Raw genomic sequence first — 18136 nt, forward strand, 5'->3', positions numbered from 1 at the left:
AAAAAAACCTGATGAATTGTAAATTTCTAATTGTCTGTGGAAGATAAAAGAAAAGCAAATATTCGAACTTGAGAAACAAAAAGTTTGTATCAATGAATTCATATTATACGTACACATCTTCTAGCAACGAGTTTGGGTTGAAAATGAAAATCGTTGAAAGTAGTCCGGTCAGCTGTACCTGCATTAAGGCCCTTTACTAAGCTTTTACCCACTTTTCGAATTTTAATGAATAACTTAGACAGTGAAGAATATCAAATAAGTAGAAAATTAGCCAGATAGTACATGCTATTACGTGAATTAAAAACTGTTTCTGGTCTATTAAGATAAGAAATTTGGAACTAATCCTGTTTCTGATCTATTAAGATGAGAAATTTGGAACTAAAAACTGTTCAGATCTATTAAGATGAGAAATTTGGATCTAAAAACTGTTTCTGGTCTATTAAGATGAGAAATTTGGAACTAAAAACTATTTCTGGTCTATTAAGATGAGAAATTTGGAACTAAAAATTGTTTCTGGTCTATTAAGATGAAATATTTGGAACTAAAAACTGTTTCTAGACTCTTAAAATAAGAAATTTGGAGCTAAAAACTGTTTCTGGTCTATTAAGATGAGAAATTTTGAACTAAAAACTGTTTCTAGACTACTAAAATAAGAAATTTGGAGCTAAAATCTGTTTCTGGTCTACTAAAATAAGAAATTTGGAAGTAAAAACTGTTTCTGGACTACTAAAATAAGAAATTTGGAACTAAAATCTGTTTCAGGTCTACTAAATATTTAAACACTGCACGAAAGGCATTGAAACAATTATTGGATCGTGTAATGGAATTTTGCTCAAACCATCTGACCTACTTTCTAAATTTTTCATGTTTTTCTTTGTCCTTTAAATTATTCACTAATAATAATGATAATAATAATAATAATAATAATAATAATAATAATAATAATAATAATAATAATAATAATAATAGCGAAATATCTTAAGGAAATGAGCTCTTGACTCACAGAGAACTAAGCGGAACTGTTGTAAAGCATAATGAAACTTGGTATACATACGTAAAAGCATTTAAATATTCATCAGCAGAAGAAGCATAAACTTTTTTTAAGTTCGTAAATTTTTGAAACTAATTCGTGGAGTGTTCATCGCCATAATATAACTGGCTGGATTATTTTTAACAATTTCCACCTTCAACCTAAACGCTTTACTAGAAGATGTGTAAAGTGTACTGTGGATTTATTGATGTAGCTTTCTGGTTTTTCTACGTTGACTGACGAAGAAAGCCGTTAGCTTTCGAAGTTAATATCGAAAATAAGTTTCTCAAGGCATTATTATAGAGTGTACCGTTTTGCAGTTTGCACAAAAAAAATATCAAATGTATTCTATTCCTATAGACTTGTTTATACATTCTGTAAATAGTAATAGAAAAAGAGACCAATCAAAAACAGTAGTATTTTTTCTCTATTAGCAGGACATATTTTGCATTGGTTAAAAACAGTAAAGGCATATTTGTGTAAAAAAAAAAAAAAAAAAAAAAAGGAACAGATGAATTACTCAAAATAAAGAAATACAGCTTTTTAGAAGGAACAGACTCCTTAAAATGGAAGGTATCGAATCTATTATGTAATAAATAAGGATAAAAAGAAATATTAACATTTAAAGATCTTTTCACCCAGGTGCATCAATTTGAAATTAACTTCAATCTTTATACAGTAGTTTCTATATTTCTTATGAAACTAGTAATCATATATTGTACTGTATTGTACTTCGTGTTAACTAGAATGTATGCAATTTAATAATTTTTGAGTATTTCAAGACAGGTAATGATTACAGCGTAATCAAAGCTCTGGAGGGACACAGATAATTAAAACTCTTAACACTTCTGGCAAAAAATTCTATTGACACCTCTGCTATTATAGAAACTTGTAATGGATTTTTAAAAAAATAGAATTGTATTTAGGTAGGACAGCAATACTGTAGTACGCGTTGCTGCAAAAATTAAAAGTGATTTTAAACTGTTTTATAGGTACACATGGCATAGTGTATTGATATTTAGAGTACGGCCAAGAATTTTACATTAATAGCAGTTTACAATAATAGTAACAATAATTAATTACGGTTACCGCAAAAAATATGATTAACTTTGGCACATGACCATGTTAGCTATAGGTTTGAATATATTTAAATCTAGAAGCAATGTAAGCAAAAGGCTAATATTCACCGCAAAAAACAAACCACTCCTTTAGGAAGTACGTTCAGAGAACATTATCTCCGTATTCAGCCTAGACAGTTCAAAAAGGATTTAAAACATGGGGAGCAATGTAGATGGGTAAAAATAGTTAAAAAGGATTTAAAATATGCGAAACATAAATTTTTTTGTCGGACATAAACAGATATTAATGGTAATTCACTTGTCAGTGTTCACTGTTGTTCACTGTTTTTTTCATTACGTTCCAGGCGGCGGAAATGAGTAGTAAAAACACTGCTCCAAATCACATTTATGTCTCCTTTATCTAAATTGAGTGTAGGTTTCTCTTTTTGAATGTAATAGACTTCTTTAATTTTTCGTTCAGTTGTTGTTTTTGCTTTCTCTATAAATAAATAAATAAATAAATAATAAAATAAAGAAGCCTATTACATTCATAAAGAGAAACCTATATTTAGGTAAAGGAGACAAATGCAATTTGGAGCAGTCTTTTCACTACTCATTTCCGCCGTCTGGAAGGTAATAAAAAACAGTGAACAGTGAGTAATCATTAATATCTGTTTATGTCCGACAAGAAGATTTATGTTTTGCATGATTTAAATCCTTTTAAACCATTTTTACCCATCCATATTGCTCCCCATGTTTTAAATCCTGCTCGAATTGGGTCTAGACTACAGATAGAGATAATGTTCTCCGAAAGAACTTCCTAGAGGAGTGGTCTGTCCTTTTGCGGTGAGTATTAGCCTTTTACTTACATTTTTTTTTTTAAAAGTATTATCACCGCTCGCATTACAGTGATAATATTTGAACCTTTTCTCGAAATTTTTCAGTTGCAAAATTGATGCTCGTACATAATTGTTTTCCGTGATAAATTTATTTCGTTACGACAAAGATCTTCCCTGAAGGTTTCGTAAAGAGGGAGATATAACGCGGTACAAATACGTGCTCCTGATTTGCTCTATATTGCGTTAGTCACAGTAATTATTTAAAATTATGTATTTTCCACTTAATTCGAGAAAATAGAAAGGAAAAACAGCTAAAATATATTCTCATAATATTACTTCATATAAGTTAAATTAAGGGGAACACCGTAGTTTAATGGTTAAAGCATCGGACTCATGTCCGGGTGGTCTCAGGTTCGGCTGATGCTTTCCAATTTTCGTCGTGAGGCAAACTGGGGAGTCACGTAAATAAAAGACGTGACTGCCACTAGATCTAGAAAGCTCCTGATACGCCTGTTAGAGACAGAGTGACGTAGCGCTCTGGCTACGTGTTCGTCGCTAGACTGGAGATAGTTCAGTCAATCGGTAACAGATGGCGTTGGAGCGGCTCAGGTCCACAAAGGGCGGTTACACCAAGTGGCTTGCTTTATAAATTAAATTAGAATGTAAAATTAAATCCTTTTTATTTAGTATTGAAAGGTATCAAGAAAAAAGATACACCATTTTAATTAATTTATTCATTTTTCAACAAAATGCACCTGAATCAAAGAACATATAAGAATAGCATAAATCATCTAAATCTCATTAACATGTTAAACAATGTGTCAATTGGCCACATGAAATTACTCACTTCTTTTGCTTTATTTATGAACAACTCAGGTAACAAGGGTATTCCTTTATTTATTTATTTTTCAAAACCAGATAACAAATAACCCTTGTAAGTTTATTATGTACAGTAATTGAACATTGTATTATAAGCACCATAATATATAACATCTATCTTGCCCTAAGTTCGTTATTTCAGAATTTTTTTTGAACTAATTAAAAACATAGTTTACTCACTAAATATTTCAATGATAGCACAAAAATAAAATATATTTAAACTGATGTATTTTCCGAAGATTTTCTGCATTTACCTTTCTATTTTCACAAAATTCCTTCTTTATAATTGAAAATACATCCACTATTAATAGCTTCTTGCATATTCTATGTTCTTTACTGCTAAAACAAACATGTTTATACATTCTGGCAACACAACGTCACAACATAAATGCTCAGATCTGGCCATACAAGAAATTGATATCATGCGATATGGACTATTGTCCATATCAACCTAAACGTATTTATTAATGTTATCGTTATAAATCATACAGCTGAGATTATATGATTTCAATAAGTTTACGATATTTAGAATTTCTAATATCTTGAAGATTCCTTTCTTTTTGGACGTTTTTACTCTAATAGTGGTGAATGGTAAAATGGTTTTACTCGTTTAAATCTTGCTTTAATGCCTAAATACAAATAAAAGAATATTAGAACCTATTTAGTTTATAAATAAGTTTTTTTTTTTTAAATTTTATTCCTACTATTATATTTGGTATCTTCTGTATAGTAATTAAAGTGAAAATCTGTGCTAGAGATATTTTGCGTGCTTTGCATGTATGATACTAGCGTTTTCAGCATGCTTAATTAATTTTGCCTTTCAGCTACGCACTTTTCGTGGCTAAAATTGAGATCTAATAAATGTGGAGAATTTTTATAGTCTCTTTTATGTGGAACATCCGTTGTTGTTTTTTTTTCCTACGTTTGGAATTTTTCTTTGCATGATCGTAATGGTTCTGTTTTCTCTTCCACTTGCATTTGATGTTTGTAATTGCATGATGGTTTGAGAGACAGCGGAGTGCATGGGAATTGCATATTTGTTATTGAAATTACCGTTTGTTCCTTTATTTCCTTGGGTCACTGAATATTATTATTTCTTTATGTATAAGAGGTCAAATGTTCGGGGAGCCTTATGCTCTTTCAAAATTATTTTCCTTACTATTATTATTTTTTTTTTAAATTAAAGTTCAGTCTGTTATGGTGCTATGTACTTGCCAAATACTAAGTTAATAAGTATTTTGAAAATAGAGTACAGTCATATTCCAGTTTATTTATTTATTAAGATGCAGCACAATGACTTCGTAGATAATTAGAACTGCAGAAAAAAGTTTTTAGCATTTAATTCTATATATATATATATATATATATATATATATATATATATATGATTTTTTTTTTCAGAAGTGAGCTAAATTTTCCGGGCTTCTTTCTGATGTCCTTTTTTCGTCTGGAATATAACTGTCTTAGAAATAATTTTTAATAACCAAATGTGGAAATATGGAAGGATTATCTCCATGACAAAGATCGCGAACTTCTTTTTCTCTTTTTAAGAGTAGATTCAGTGGGAAGTAGAATAAACCTTACATTTTGATAAATAAATGAAAAAGAAATTTTATAAAATAGTGCTTGCAACAGTTTCTTTCAACGAAAAGAATCGATGAATCCTACTGGAAAAATAAATAAAAGTTAGTGTATTTCCGATTAACAACTTTCTTCGGTTTGAGAGGGTTGTAACAAAGTGAGAGAGAGATATCGAGGGAGTACGGTATCTGGGAAAAGCTAGAGGGATAAAAATCGATTTCAATATATATATATATATATATATATATATATATATATATATATATATATATATATATAATACAGTGATATAAACAATAAATTTAATTAAAATGTTGCATTCTAATAGAAACACATATTGAAAATATTTTCTAAGTTATATCAATAAAAAATACAATTCTAGAAGGTAAAAGAAGAAAACTTTCCTAATGTCCTAATTTTTGAATACAAGCTAAGGAAAGAAATGTACTTAATGCCCTCATTCTTGTCGAACTGAAGAAGTCGATAATGGCTCGATGAAGACTTTTTTTTTAAAAAAAAACTTTCTACAAATTTTCAAATGACGTCCTCGAAATAAAAACACTAAAAAAGGAAACAGAATGTATGTCAGTCTTATAGTGTAGCTTATTATATTTTGAATGACTATATAATCGATAGCTATATATAAATTAATGTGTGTAAATCAAATAATGAAATATTTAAATGGTTATCTTGCATATCATATTAGATTATAAAATGGAAGTAATGAATATCTCTTCTGGCAAGTTAAATATGTAATTTATATTTAAGGCGATATTGAGGATAGAGTGACATCTTTATCTGTGGCGGGCTGGGCAGGCATCTTCCTTATGATCTAACTTTATTACTTGAAACTGCCTATATTCGTTATTGGATGGTGATATTCTGCTTTTAAAGTTCCTTTATTACTTTCAATCGGTCTGTAGTTGTCATTGAACGGTGATATTCTCCTTTTAAAGTTCCAAATATTACTTTAAACCGGTTAGTAGTTGTTATTGGATTATGATAATCTCCTTTGAAGTTCTCTTATTACTTTAAACCTGTTTGTAGTTGTTATTGGATTATGATAATCTCCTTTTGAAGTTCCCTTATTACTTTAAACCGGTCTGTAATTGTTATTGGATGGTGATAATCTCGTTTTAAAGTTCCCTTATTACTTTAAACCGGTCTGTAGTTGTTATTAGATGGGGATATTCTCCTTTTAAAGTTTCAGTAGTTAACATCAGAGCCCTTTGAAGAAGGATGATGAAATATGGGCGTGATGGGCCAAAGTCCATCTACTAGTTCTACTTACTGGTGGTGGGAGCTTTCCTAACGGATGGGAATGTACCGATATATTCATTGCTAGCACTGGAGCGATAAGGCAAGCTTATATTTTCCTTTTTTGTACCAGGAGGCTTGGTTTGGAGTTTAGCGCCACTTTTAGCATCGAGGCTATATGGGATGTGGATCTACAGCTTAATGTAGAATCCGAACCAAATGAGCTCCCACCAGGATGGTGTCACGGGGCGTCCTGACACCGCAAATCGCACGGTATGAACCCAACAGTAGTCCAATCCACAAGCAGAAACTCCCTGGATACCAGAAAGGAGCTCAAGTCCCAGCCCTGTCTACTTCAGATTGCGGCTGAGATACCATGTCCACTACTTCAACCATTAACTCTTACTACTCGCCCATTCGGAAGTGGAATGAACCTCTCCTTCCCTGACATTGGAAATAAAGTTTGTGCATTTTTAAACTTTTTTTTAAACAAAACTAAAAAATAAATAAATAAAATGTAAAACTGAAATTTGTAGAACATAGCACCATAGGACTTAACAAATTACTATGAGAAAGAACGACATGAGTTTTCGTAATAGTCTCTATAGCTGAGAAATACGTTGTGATCCCATTAAAGTTATCAAAACATAATCATGATAAGAGTCGGGTTTTTGTGAGAGTACTGTTAGTGACAGCAGAGATTATTGGAAATTATAACATTCTCCTGGTGAAGGCTAATTGAAATTACTGGAAATTATTATTATTATTATTATTATTATTATTATTATTATTATTATTATTATTATTATTATTATTATTATTATTATTATTATTATTATTATTATACAAATCAAGGTACTGGCACATGCTATTCTACGTTCTGGTTGGCTTCTCAGACAAGCGTATCAATTTAAACAAGTGAAAGAAATTAGCAGGTGCTGTCATCTATTGATCATATTACAATTTAGATCCATAAAATATACTCTTGTTTTAGTCTTCAAGTCGGTGGATGTGAATTGAAAAAATAATTTCATAAATATCAAAATAAAAGTGACTAGACAAATAGCATTAAAAAAGGAAAAAAAAGGGGGTGTCAGTATGAAGTACAGTTGGATACCTCAGAGAAAACAAAACATTGATTCTATATTGGAAATTTTAATTAAAAATGCGATAAAAATAATATAAAAATACGAAAAGGAACAAGATGTGGGATATGGGATCTTGCTGATAAACATGTTAAAAATGTGTCTTTCATGAGCAGTATAGGGGACGGAGGCAAGGGCGCCGATTTCTCTGTAATTGTAGGGGGGAAGTGGCATTCAGATATGTGTTTGGTTGCAGACAAGGGTCTGAGAAGTCATATATGAGAATTTTAAGACAAGTTGAATTCAAATTATGCCAAATATTGTATATTCATAAAAAAATACATATAACAATACATGTAAGAATGAAAAATACATATTTATAAAAACACATGGGGGCCCACATGAGCATTAGGGGAGCCGGGGATCGGTGCCCTTCGACAGAGGAAGAGGAAATTTTCATTACCTACGCACTATAGCACTTCTAATCAAAAACTTTTGCTGTTGCGTTCCAATAATTGTCTTTTCCTTTCGTAAAATTTTATGATGGAAGGTCATCAATAAAGGTTTAGAAAATTTTCATAATTAAGAACAAAAAATGACCACTTAATGTTAAAATAGTGTATTTGCAGATGCCGTATATATACGAGTATATATAATATAATTCTTTGCCGTGATAAACAAGATTTGAAAACAAAGAGAAGACTACTCATATAGATTCAGAGCTGATGAGAATAAAGGAATTTCAGCGTAGGCATATAAACTACAAAATATGTTACAACATACATGGTTATCTTGAGTATCACATAGGTTTTCAGTCATCATGAAAGCATAGAAAAACGTTTTCCGTCTAACATGGCGGAATAAACCAACAAATAGTTTGTTGGTTTATTCCCATATGCTCATGGTCAAATTCACTTGTTCCAAATATAGATATGTCTCAGATATGTTGAGCGCAATTCGCTCATGATGAAAGTATAAGTATTAGATATTAAGTATTTATTTATTTATTTTGACTTAGCTATCAAAAATAGCTTTTTTTATGAAATTTTTATAATTATTTACTAGAATAATGCGTTGAGCTATTAACCAGAAAGTGCTTATTAAACACTATGTCACATGTGAAAAAAAAATTAATATGTGCTGTCTTTCGTCAATTCTCTGTAGCATATACCGTATACATATGTTTTTGTTTTTGTAGTTAATGCCATGTTAAGCTTAAAGGAATATATGAATTTACGAATAACATGGAGTATATACGTTGATGGTTGAGTAACAAAATGCAATGTAAATAACATTGTATAGTAATATACTTTTTTAATCGTTGAATAAACAAAATTCATATCCAAAAATCTCTTCTATGCTACAGAGAATTGTATTTGAAGAATCCAGGCAAAGAGAATTCTAGTTACGTAAAACAGAAAATTATACACGAATGAAAAATGAACGTGGTTAACTTAATCTGGTTATGCGGATATGACCAAAATTTATGTCCTAATTTAGATAGAGCTGTAAACATTTTTCCCGCGGTAGAAAAAGAGCCCGTGTATGCGGAAGGAAGCTGCAAGTAAGAATGAAGTAGGTTTTATTTAGTGTATTTCCAGAAGAAATTATGTGTAATTTTTTTTTTTTTTTTTTTTTTTTTTTTTTTTTTTTTAATTTACCACTTAGATTTATCCTGCCTTTATTGTAAAGTTCGTTGTAGAACCCAATTCTGCTTCTGTAATTGCAATATTCTAATATTACTCACAGCCATTTTACTTACTTGTAATTGTGATTCTTGAAAATCCTATGTACTTCTTAGTTTTCGACTGTCCCCTAGAGTCTTGTTCATGGAGGATAAAAACAGGAGGAAAATATGTATAATAAAAACACCGGGGAAGATAAAATGGAACGAATTCACCGAGGTGTACCAGTGCAAAGAACATCTTGCCTTAACTACTACTAGTGCATGGCGTGTGACTAGCCGTTAAGACATAATGTTCTTCGCACTGGTATATCTCGGTGAGGCCGGTACGAAGCACATCTTGTCTTAATTGCTATTAGCGCATGACGTATGGCTAGCAATGAAGTCAAGATGTTCTTCTTTACTGGTGTACCTCGGTGAGTCCGTTCCTTTTTACTTTCCCTGGATTTTTATTGTTTTTTCCTCCCTCCTGTTTTTATCCTTAGTGAACAAGACTGTAGGATAGAGCCGAAATCTAGGAAAAAACAAAGGCTTTTCAGAAATCACAATAATAAATAAGTAAAATGATTGTTAAAATTCCTAAGCGTGTGAGCATTTTATCACATTACTCACAGATTTGTGCAGCTTATTTATTGGATGTGAAAGCACATCATAAGACAATTTTAATTTTTACAACGAGATAACTGTTCATGAGTTCAATTAGTGATGTGTAAGAGGAGTAGAAGTGGATACAGTTAGTATGAATTAAGAAGTTTCGATTTAACATGGGTCATAAATACTTTTTACTGTGTTCTGAAAACGGCGCCCACGGACTACAGAACACTATTCTACAAGTCACAATAAAGAGCGAAATATACATATATAATTGTATACTTTTCGGGTCCTAGTCTGGACATGCGAATTGCACTATGTAGAAAAGTCACAGATAAAGAACCGCAGAGATGACCTACCAATCTATCAAATAGTTATATCGATTCTTTCCACATGGAAGTTCAATTCGATATGCATTGACATAGCATGACTTGTTAGCGTAACAATCGATGTAACTGGTTGACGGATTCGTAGAGCAATGCCAATGGTTCCAAGTTAATTTGCGACGTTACCACATAGTGAAATTATGATTCTCCTGAAGAAGACCCTGGAGGGTATGCCGTTATATATGATTTTCGCTTTATTTTGACCTGAAGAATAGCTTTCTGTTGTTCGTGGTCATCATTTTTAGTACACTCAAATATATATCGGTCTATGAAATTTGAAGAAAGAAAGAAAAAAAAAAAAGGCGCTAAAGTTCAATGTGATCAGCAGATACGTTAATGCAGCTATCTGCATACGATAATGTAGTGGAATTCTTATTGACATATCAAACAATTAAAGTTGTAATTTATTATATTAACAATTGGTTTCTTTATGAAGTTGTCGATTATTAATATAATAAATTATAACTGTAATTGTAATGTGCCTATGAGGCCTCAATCTGTACAGTGTATAACTGTAATATGCCTATGAAGCCTCAATCGGTACAGCATATAACTGTAATATGCCTATGAAGCCTCAATCGGTACAGCGTATAACTGTAATATGCCTATGAAGCCTCAATCGGTACAGTGTATAACTGTAATATGCCTATAAAGCCTCAATCTTTACAGCGTATAACTGTAATATGCCTATAAAGCCTCAATCGGTACAGCGTATAACTGTAATATGCATATAAAGCCTCAATCGGTACAGCATATAACTGTAATATGCCTATGAAGCTTCAATCGGTACAGCGTATAACTGTAATATGCCTATGAAGCCTCAATCGGTACAGCGAATAACTGTAATATGTCTATGAAGTCTCAATCGGTACAGCGTATGTCTTTTATATTGAATTATTGTACCATTTTTTCATACACTCGACATGTATTTAATGGAAAGTATTTCTGGCCTATGTTAAATCGAAACTCTTAATCCATACTGGCTGTATCCACTTTTGCTTCCTTTTAATATCTTGAGATCCGTTTATAATAGATTCTTTTTGTACCTGGATTCGTCACTTTTGTGTGATTTTTTCAAGCGCTTCTCTATCTTTGCCAATGCTTTCATAAGCTGATGCATGTTATTCTCTCTTCCTTCTTCCAGAGAACACTGGCTATGTTAATAACCTGTCTGAAAATGTGTTGTCCGCTGGGCTTTCTGGCTCCCCAACCACCACCACTACTACAGTTACTACTACCATCACTACTAGTGCTGCTTCTATGGCTGTTGCTAATGAAAGCATGTCTAAGCAACCGCGTTCTGGCATTCCTCCTGACTGGCAACTGAAATCTGCTTCTCTTCCTCCTGGCCTAGTGATGACCACCAGGGAAACGTCTGTGAAGCTCGCACGAAGCCGCTCAAGTGCAGCGAACGGTAAAAAATCGACAACCACGACACAGTCGGCGGAATCTGAAGTCATACAGTATAGGCTAAACACGTCGACTTCAGTAGTAGAATCAGAATCGTATTTCAGTAGTTGTTTAGCGGCATCAACAGAGGAGACATCTAGTGGTAAACTCAGGGAAGAAGAAAATTTGAGCAAACACTATGGTACAGAAGGAGAATTCAACAAAGATGAAAAGAAGAGGAACGACAAGAAGAAGGAAAAGAATACAGAGGAGCCTCCCTTTTTAGCGAGGTTGTGGGCTAGAAGAAGTGGGAAGAAAAAGAAGGAAAAGGAGAAGACAGATGACAAGGTTGATTTAGCTGAAGACCTGCCAAAAGTTAACAGTGATCTACAAGCAGTGAAAAGTGTTGAAGAAACAACTGTTGTCCATAAGCGTATGAACGAGCGAGGTCACTATGTAAACGAAACAAACGTAGAACAAACAATAGCTTCAACACAGCCGAATCGATACTATGCTAGTAGGCAGTATAACGCGAAACCTACTTCATATACTGGAAGGCCGCCAGCATCCTCTCGGCAAAGAGAGGAACCGATTATAATTCCTCCAAGTCCTGAGAATTCCCCACAAGGAGATGAAGATTTATCTGATGACTTCTTCTACGACACTAACAAATACGAACCGCCTATAATACCTTCGCCGATCACCCCTAAACACAATCTGGAGTATGATTTACATTTCCACACCTCAATCACATCAGCTGGACCAATTTATCAAAACACAAGAATGCAATATTCAGCGCCATCAAACAAAGAGGAAGTAACGAAATGTACAAATATGGCAGCCGTTTCTTATAAGAAGAAAAGTCGCGAATATATTGACATGTCTCATACATATGACTTCACAAAACTACATGAATACAATCCCAGTGAAACAGAAATGCGCTCTCGAGCGAATATAGCTGGGTTATCTTCTTACCAACAAAGGGTTGCGCAAGTTGGTAACGAACTGGAGCTTTCAAAGAGCTACCCATCGAGAAATCAGTCGAGCACAAATTATGAAGATAAGTGTGAGATTAAGAAGTCACACAGTTTTCAGAAGACGTCATATTCATTTGATGACAATCCAAGTATATCTGAGCCTTTGAAGGAGGAAAAATATCCACAGAAAGTTCCTGAAGACAAACGCTCGTCGGACGTGTATTTCAGAGATGAAACGCAACAACACAAAAGCGAAAGAATGAAGAAATCGATTAGTTTGGGTAATACTCCTGAGATGCCAACGTTTCCTTTTCTTCAAGAGCAATATACTACGAAAAATTCTATGGATAGTCTTAGTTCTGAAGCAGACATTTCGGGATTGTCAGATGCAGAGACTCCTGACCCAACTCCAAAGATACATTCTCAGAGAAGACAAGAGGTTAAAAAAGGTACTCGCAAAGCTAGTACCCCCCTTAGAATCAGTGTTCAGAGCAAAGAATCGTACATTGATTCTGGTTCGAATGAAGATTTACTTGAAACACAAGCACATTTTGATGATAACAATAAGAAGAAAATAAATGCGTCTGTTCCTACTAAAGAACCATCTTCGTTGGGCAACAGCAGTGACGTTTTCGATTCCAAACTATCATCAGAGTCCGTATCTAATAGCACGCCAAAATCTGCCCACACAAATACAGGTGTAAATATTCCTATTCACACTTCATCCATGACAGATACTAAAATGAATGAATCCGTTGAGAGTTCACCGGTATGTCAGAAAACAGTGGATAGTGTTTCTTCTGGTGAGGACAAAATAGAAAGCGTGAAAATTAATGTGAAACATCAGGCAAATTCAACTCCTGTCACACCTACAGGTACTCCTCAAGTCAAGTTCAGATACTACTCGAAAACGCCCGACTTGACAATACCCTTAGATTCGCCGAAACCACTGGACTCAACACGCTTATTTTTTGGAGTCAAAACTGATGTCTCGTCGAAACCTGTACCACCACCAAAAGACAATCTTATGCCTACTACTCCACCATATAAATCACCTTCTGGCAAAAGGGAAATTACACCACTGCCAAAAGAACAGCAACCTGTTGATGTACCCGAATTTTTGAGAGTGAGGTTACATCATGTTGATAATAAGCCTGCTAAAAACGTTGTTTATGATACCGATAAGGATGACGGTACTGTAAAGGTTGAACAGAAGCCACCGCCCGCTACAAGTAAAGGTTCTGAGGATAGTCAAGACGGCACAGAAGGTAAATCTCACGAACTTTTACGTAAGCAAAGCGTGATATCAGTTCTTCCCGAAACTGTACCTGTAACTCTTGTTGAGAAACCAAAAAGAAAGCGAAGCAGCGGTGTTAGTGAGATGTTCCCTACTAATGAATCAGAAGAATCAGCATCACAGCAGCCGCAGCAAACAACTGAAACTGTAACTAAAGAACCAGAGGAAAATACCACTAAGAAACCATCTCAAGAACCTGAGAAAGTAGTCGAGAATATCGGATTGCCTAGTCCACGTGATGTAAAGGCCATATTTGAATCTGGTCCTGATCGAGAGCGAACTTCTTCTATTGTATCAACTTCCAGTCAAACTAAAGACATCAACACAAACCGTAAACTTTCTAATGTATCCATCTCCTCCATTAGCTCAACGGTATCGTCTGTGAAACCTGTGTTGCGAAAACAATCTGCTAGTGTAGATATGGCCACATCATCCTCCCCAGCTATGGGACCCAAAAATCTTCGAAGACCTTCTAGTACTGATAATACAGATAACATCGTTTTAGTTGAGAAGCATTTATCCAGTGATTCGTGTTCGTCAGAGGGATCTGATGTTGTTCTTCGAAGAAAGAACCCGACTAAGGACCTGAACAAGAAGGACGAGGAACCAGAATTATACAAAGTATTTGCACGACGATCCCTTAAGCTGAAGGACAGTGAAGCTTGGGAAAGCCAACCCCAAGTACAACAGCAAAAATCTAGAGACAGTGATAAAGAAAATGAGGGCAATGAGAGTCCAAAAGAAATTTCGGTTAAGGAGAAAAAGATCAAGGAACCACTTACAGAATCGAAACTTCACTCAGAGTCAGAACCGACAAAAGCAGTGAGTATTGGTCTCAACAATAACAACAACAATAATAGTAATAATAACAATAATAATAATAGCAATGCTAATAACAATACAAAAGTTCCGAAGTTTCAGAGATGTTTTAGTACAGGCTCCAACAATGATGCGTTAAATAATGAAATGATTAACATTTTGCCCAACAAAAAGGAGAACAGTCAGGAGAAACGCTTGAGAAACAGAACAATCCCTGAGACACCAAAGATCAGCCAAAATATTGACGATAAATCGAAATTGCGGAAAACATCTTATACATCTGATAAAGTGGCAAATACAAAGACTAACGAATCCAAGAGGCCAAGTTCCTTAGAAATTCCTTCGTCGGATTCGAAAACGTCGTCAGCTAATGTCAACGGCCATGAAAACGAAGACACATTACCTCGTCTGAAGAACAGAATTCAGCAGAGGAAAGAAGAGTGGGAACTACGCGCTAAACAGGCCAACAAGAAAACGTCTTAAAAATCACGTAAGTAATACAAATTACTTTCTTTTCCTGTATATTGCATTGTAACATAATATAACGTGCATTATTTCCGACACAGAAACATGCGAGAGTGATTCAAACAATGTTCCACGCACAAATGCCCATTCTTTCAGAGTAATTAGCTGTTTTTAAATTATGTAACCAAATGTGTGTATTTGTGGTTCCCCAAATCAAATTGCTGCTTCAAAATACAATTTGGTGTACAATGCAAATCAGTTGTACTAATTCTAATTTCTAAGAATAAATTTTAATAGTAAAAGGAAAGTAGCTTCCAGTTAGTCATATTAGTTAGTCAGTTAATCATCGGCGCAAATCTGTTTTCAACATTGGGGGGTGGGGTGGGGGGTAAGACCTTTCCCATAATTTTTTTAAGCGATGCTCAAAATATTTATGACATTAAAAAGCAATGCTGTGGAGAATCAGAGTTGTCTTCAACATTGGATTGTTCCATTCAACATTGGAGGCGGGCAGATTTGAGACTTATTCTGGAGGGGGGAGGGATAAGACTCATATTACGGTACATGAATCTGAGGTGAACATATTGTATATTATGAGCAAGAGCCATCAGCAAGGGCCATTCGTATACAGCAAGGGACACCAATTTCATCTCATTTCCTTTGTGGCAGTCGGACACAAATCATCACATTTCTCCCCCCCCCCAAAAAAAAATCCAAATCGGATTATTGGGGAGGACAGTTCTCTCAGTTCTAAGATTGGGGAGATGGGCGTGTCCCTCTCATCCCTCCGGGATTTGCGCCAGTGGGTGTAATATAAAAAAATGTATATAAAGTTGATAATATTGGTAAAGCCAGGAAAGCTATTTTGTGTCCAGCCTAAAATACTGATTACTGAAAATAAACAGCATTTAAAAAACTACCAATATGTAATGTGATTTTTTTATGGAATACAAGAATCAGGTCACAATGCTTTTATCATAGATATTTACATTCGGTCTTCAGAAAGTAAAAAGACTACAACAATAAGTATGAAAAGTTTACTCTTAGCGGAGAATGGTTTGATATATCTCTGTTTACAGCGTAAATACAGTACAGTTCATGTACGTTATGGGTAGATTCAGAGTAAAGACTTATTTGAATGATCGATTTACTGATAATCGTGGAGCCAATATTGAACCACTGAGCTACTATCATCCCTTGGTGAATCATTGTATGAATACCTTCCATGCTTCTTCTTAAATACGAAAATATGAAAATTCAGAGTACTAAATTCTAATATTATGTTGAATGTTTCTATATTTCCTTGGAAAAACCCTGGACCAATTTGTGCCAACATTGCTGTTCAAATTGCTATTACTGCTTCAATATAACGCAATATCCTTTGGCTCATACGTGACGTTATTTTATGACAAATCTGAGAGAAATTAAGGAGTTTTCTTTATTAAATTGCTCTATTATCTCGAGCTCTGAGCAACATTCAAGCTGGTGCACCATTTTAAGAGACCTAATCACTGCGAAATTAAAATACCGCTAATTTTACAGTAATTATGTGATAAATCTTTAAATAGATAAAAGATAATCGAAATGTGGAACAAGACTGCCCTAGACAATATTATTTTGCATGAGGTATCGTTATTACGAGTCACCTTGTAGCTTTCCGTTTGCAGCCATTTATAAACGCGTAAACAAATGCCGATTTTCTAAATGGCTGGAAATCGAAAGCAGACAAGTGAGTCATTGTAGTGAGAATTTGAAGATATCACATAATTACTGTAAAATCAGCAGTATTTTAATGGGGCCTGTTAAAGGCATGGCGTGATGTATCTATTACCTCTATAACAACGGAAGGCTCTCAGTAGGGTAACTACAAGTCTGAACTTCATTTTAAGCATGCGTTACGTCTGTTGCACATTCCTGTGGGGAGATACGTAATAAAAAGATGTAACATTTATCTTGAATCACTCTCGTAATCAATTGCGTGTAGTCAATATCAGATGTATTCTATTTATGAAACTTTATATTTTCTGCATTATTTATAATGAAGGGTTTTTAACAAATGACTTTTTTCCTCTATGCTTACTTTTTTTTTTTTTTCGCTGACTGCTAGGTCAACAATCTTTAAATTTATTATATATTGTCTTTCTCTGAAACTTCTTTAGGTATTGTCATTCTGTGAATGTTGTATATATGTTTCTAGGCAAAATGATTTAAGTGCTTTCTCTATTGCAAGTTGCAAATTGGCATAATTTAATTTTCTACATTATTTAATTTGTGTTCTAAGCCTTTGTATATGATGTAATATATATATATTAGCTTCAGATAAATTAGAAGTACTATCGTTTCTGAGTCATTAATGTTTTACAACTTAAAATAAAATAATTTAAGGAAAAAGTTATGATATTCTGGTTTTATGTTAATAAATGAATGTAATTAAGGGAAGAAAGAGTTTCAAATACGTCAAATTCCAACAAAGAACAGAATAAACAATTTTCGATTGATATTTGCAACCATTCAAGAATTGTTTCTGCTATCTAGAGGTGTCTGCTTGAATATGGTACAGGATTAGTATAAATCGTTTTGAAAAGGCTATATTTACAAAGGTATTACACGTGCACACATGAGAGATATATAACACTCGCCAAGTTTGTATTGTGTAGAGTTTGGCACCCCCTCATTGACACATCCCAGTTCATGATTACCTAAATGATGAACTTTCGCATCGCTGGATTGAGCGTATTGTTTAGAATGACGTAGCGTTGTCTGCCGTGGGAGACCCGGATTCAGTTCCCGGCGGGAACT

General features: G+C 33.9%; 1 protein-coding gene across 3 annotated transcripts in view; it reads left to right on the forward strand.

Annotated features, from left to right (window-relative positions):
- LOC145669684 (uncharacterized) overlaps nucleotides 1-18136 on the forward strand; it is an 824581-nt gene that overhangs the window by 799388 nt on the left and 7057 nt on the right. For all 3 annotated transcript variants that reach the window (XM_081737956.1, XM_081737957.1, XM_081737958.1), the window contains one exon: nucleotides 11535-15362. In XM_081737956.1, the coding sequence (XP_081594082.1) occupies nucleotides 11535-15355 (3821 nt within the window). In that variant the 3' untranslated portion in view covers nucleotides 15356-15362. The remainder of the gene's footprint in view (nucleotides 1-11534; nucleotides 15363-18136) is intronic.

This window comes from Thermobia domestica, chromosome 14, assembly GCF_964235325.1.
Source record: "Thermobia domestica chromosome 14, izTheDome1.hap1.1, whole genome shotgun sequence".
NCBI lineage: Eukaryota > Metazoa > Arthropoda > Insecta > Zygentoma > Lepismatidae > Thermobia > Thermobia domestica.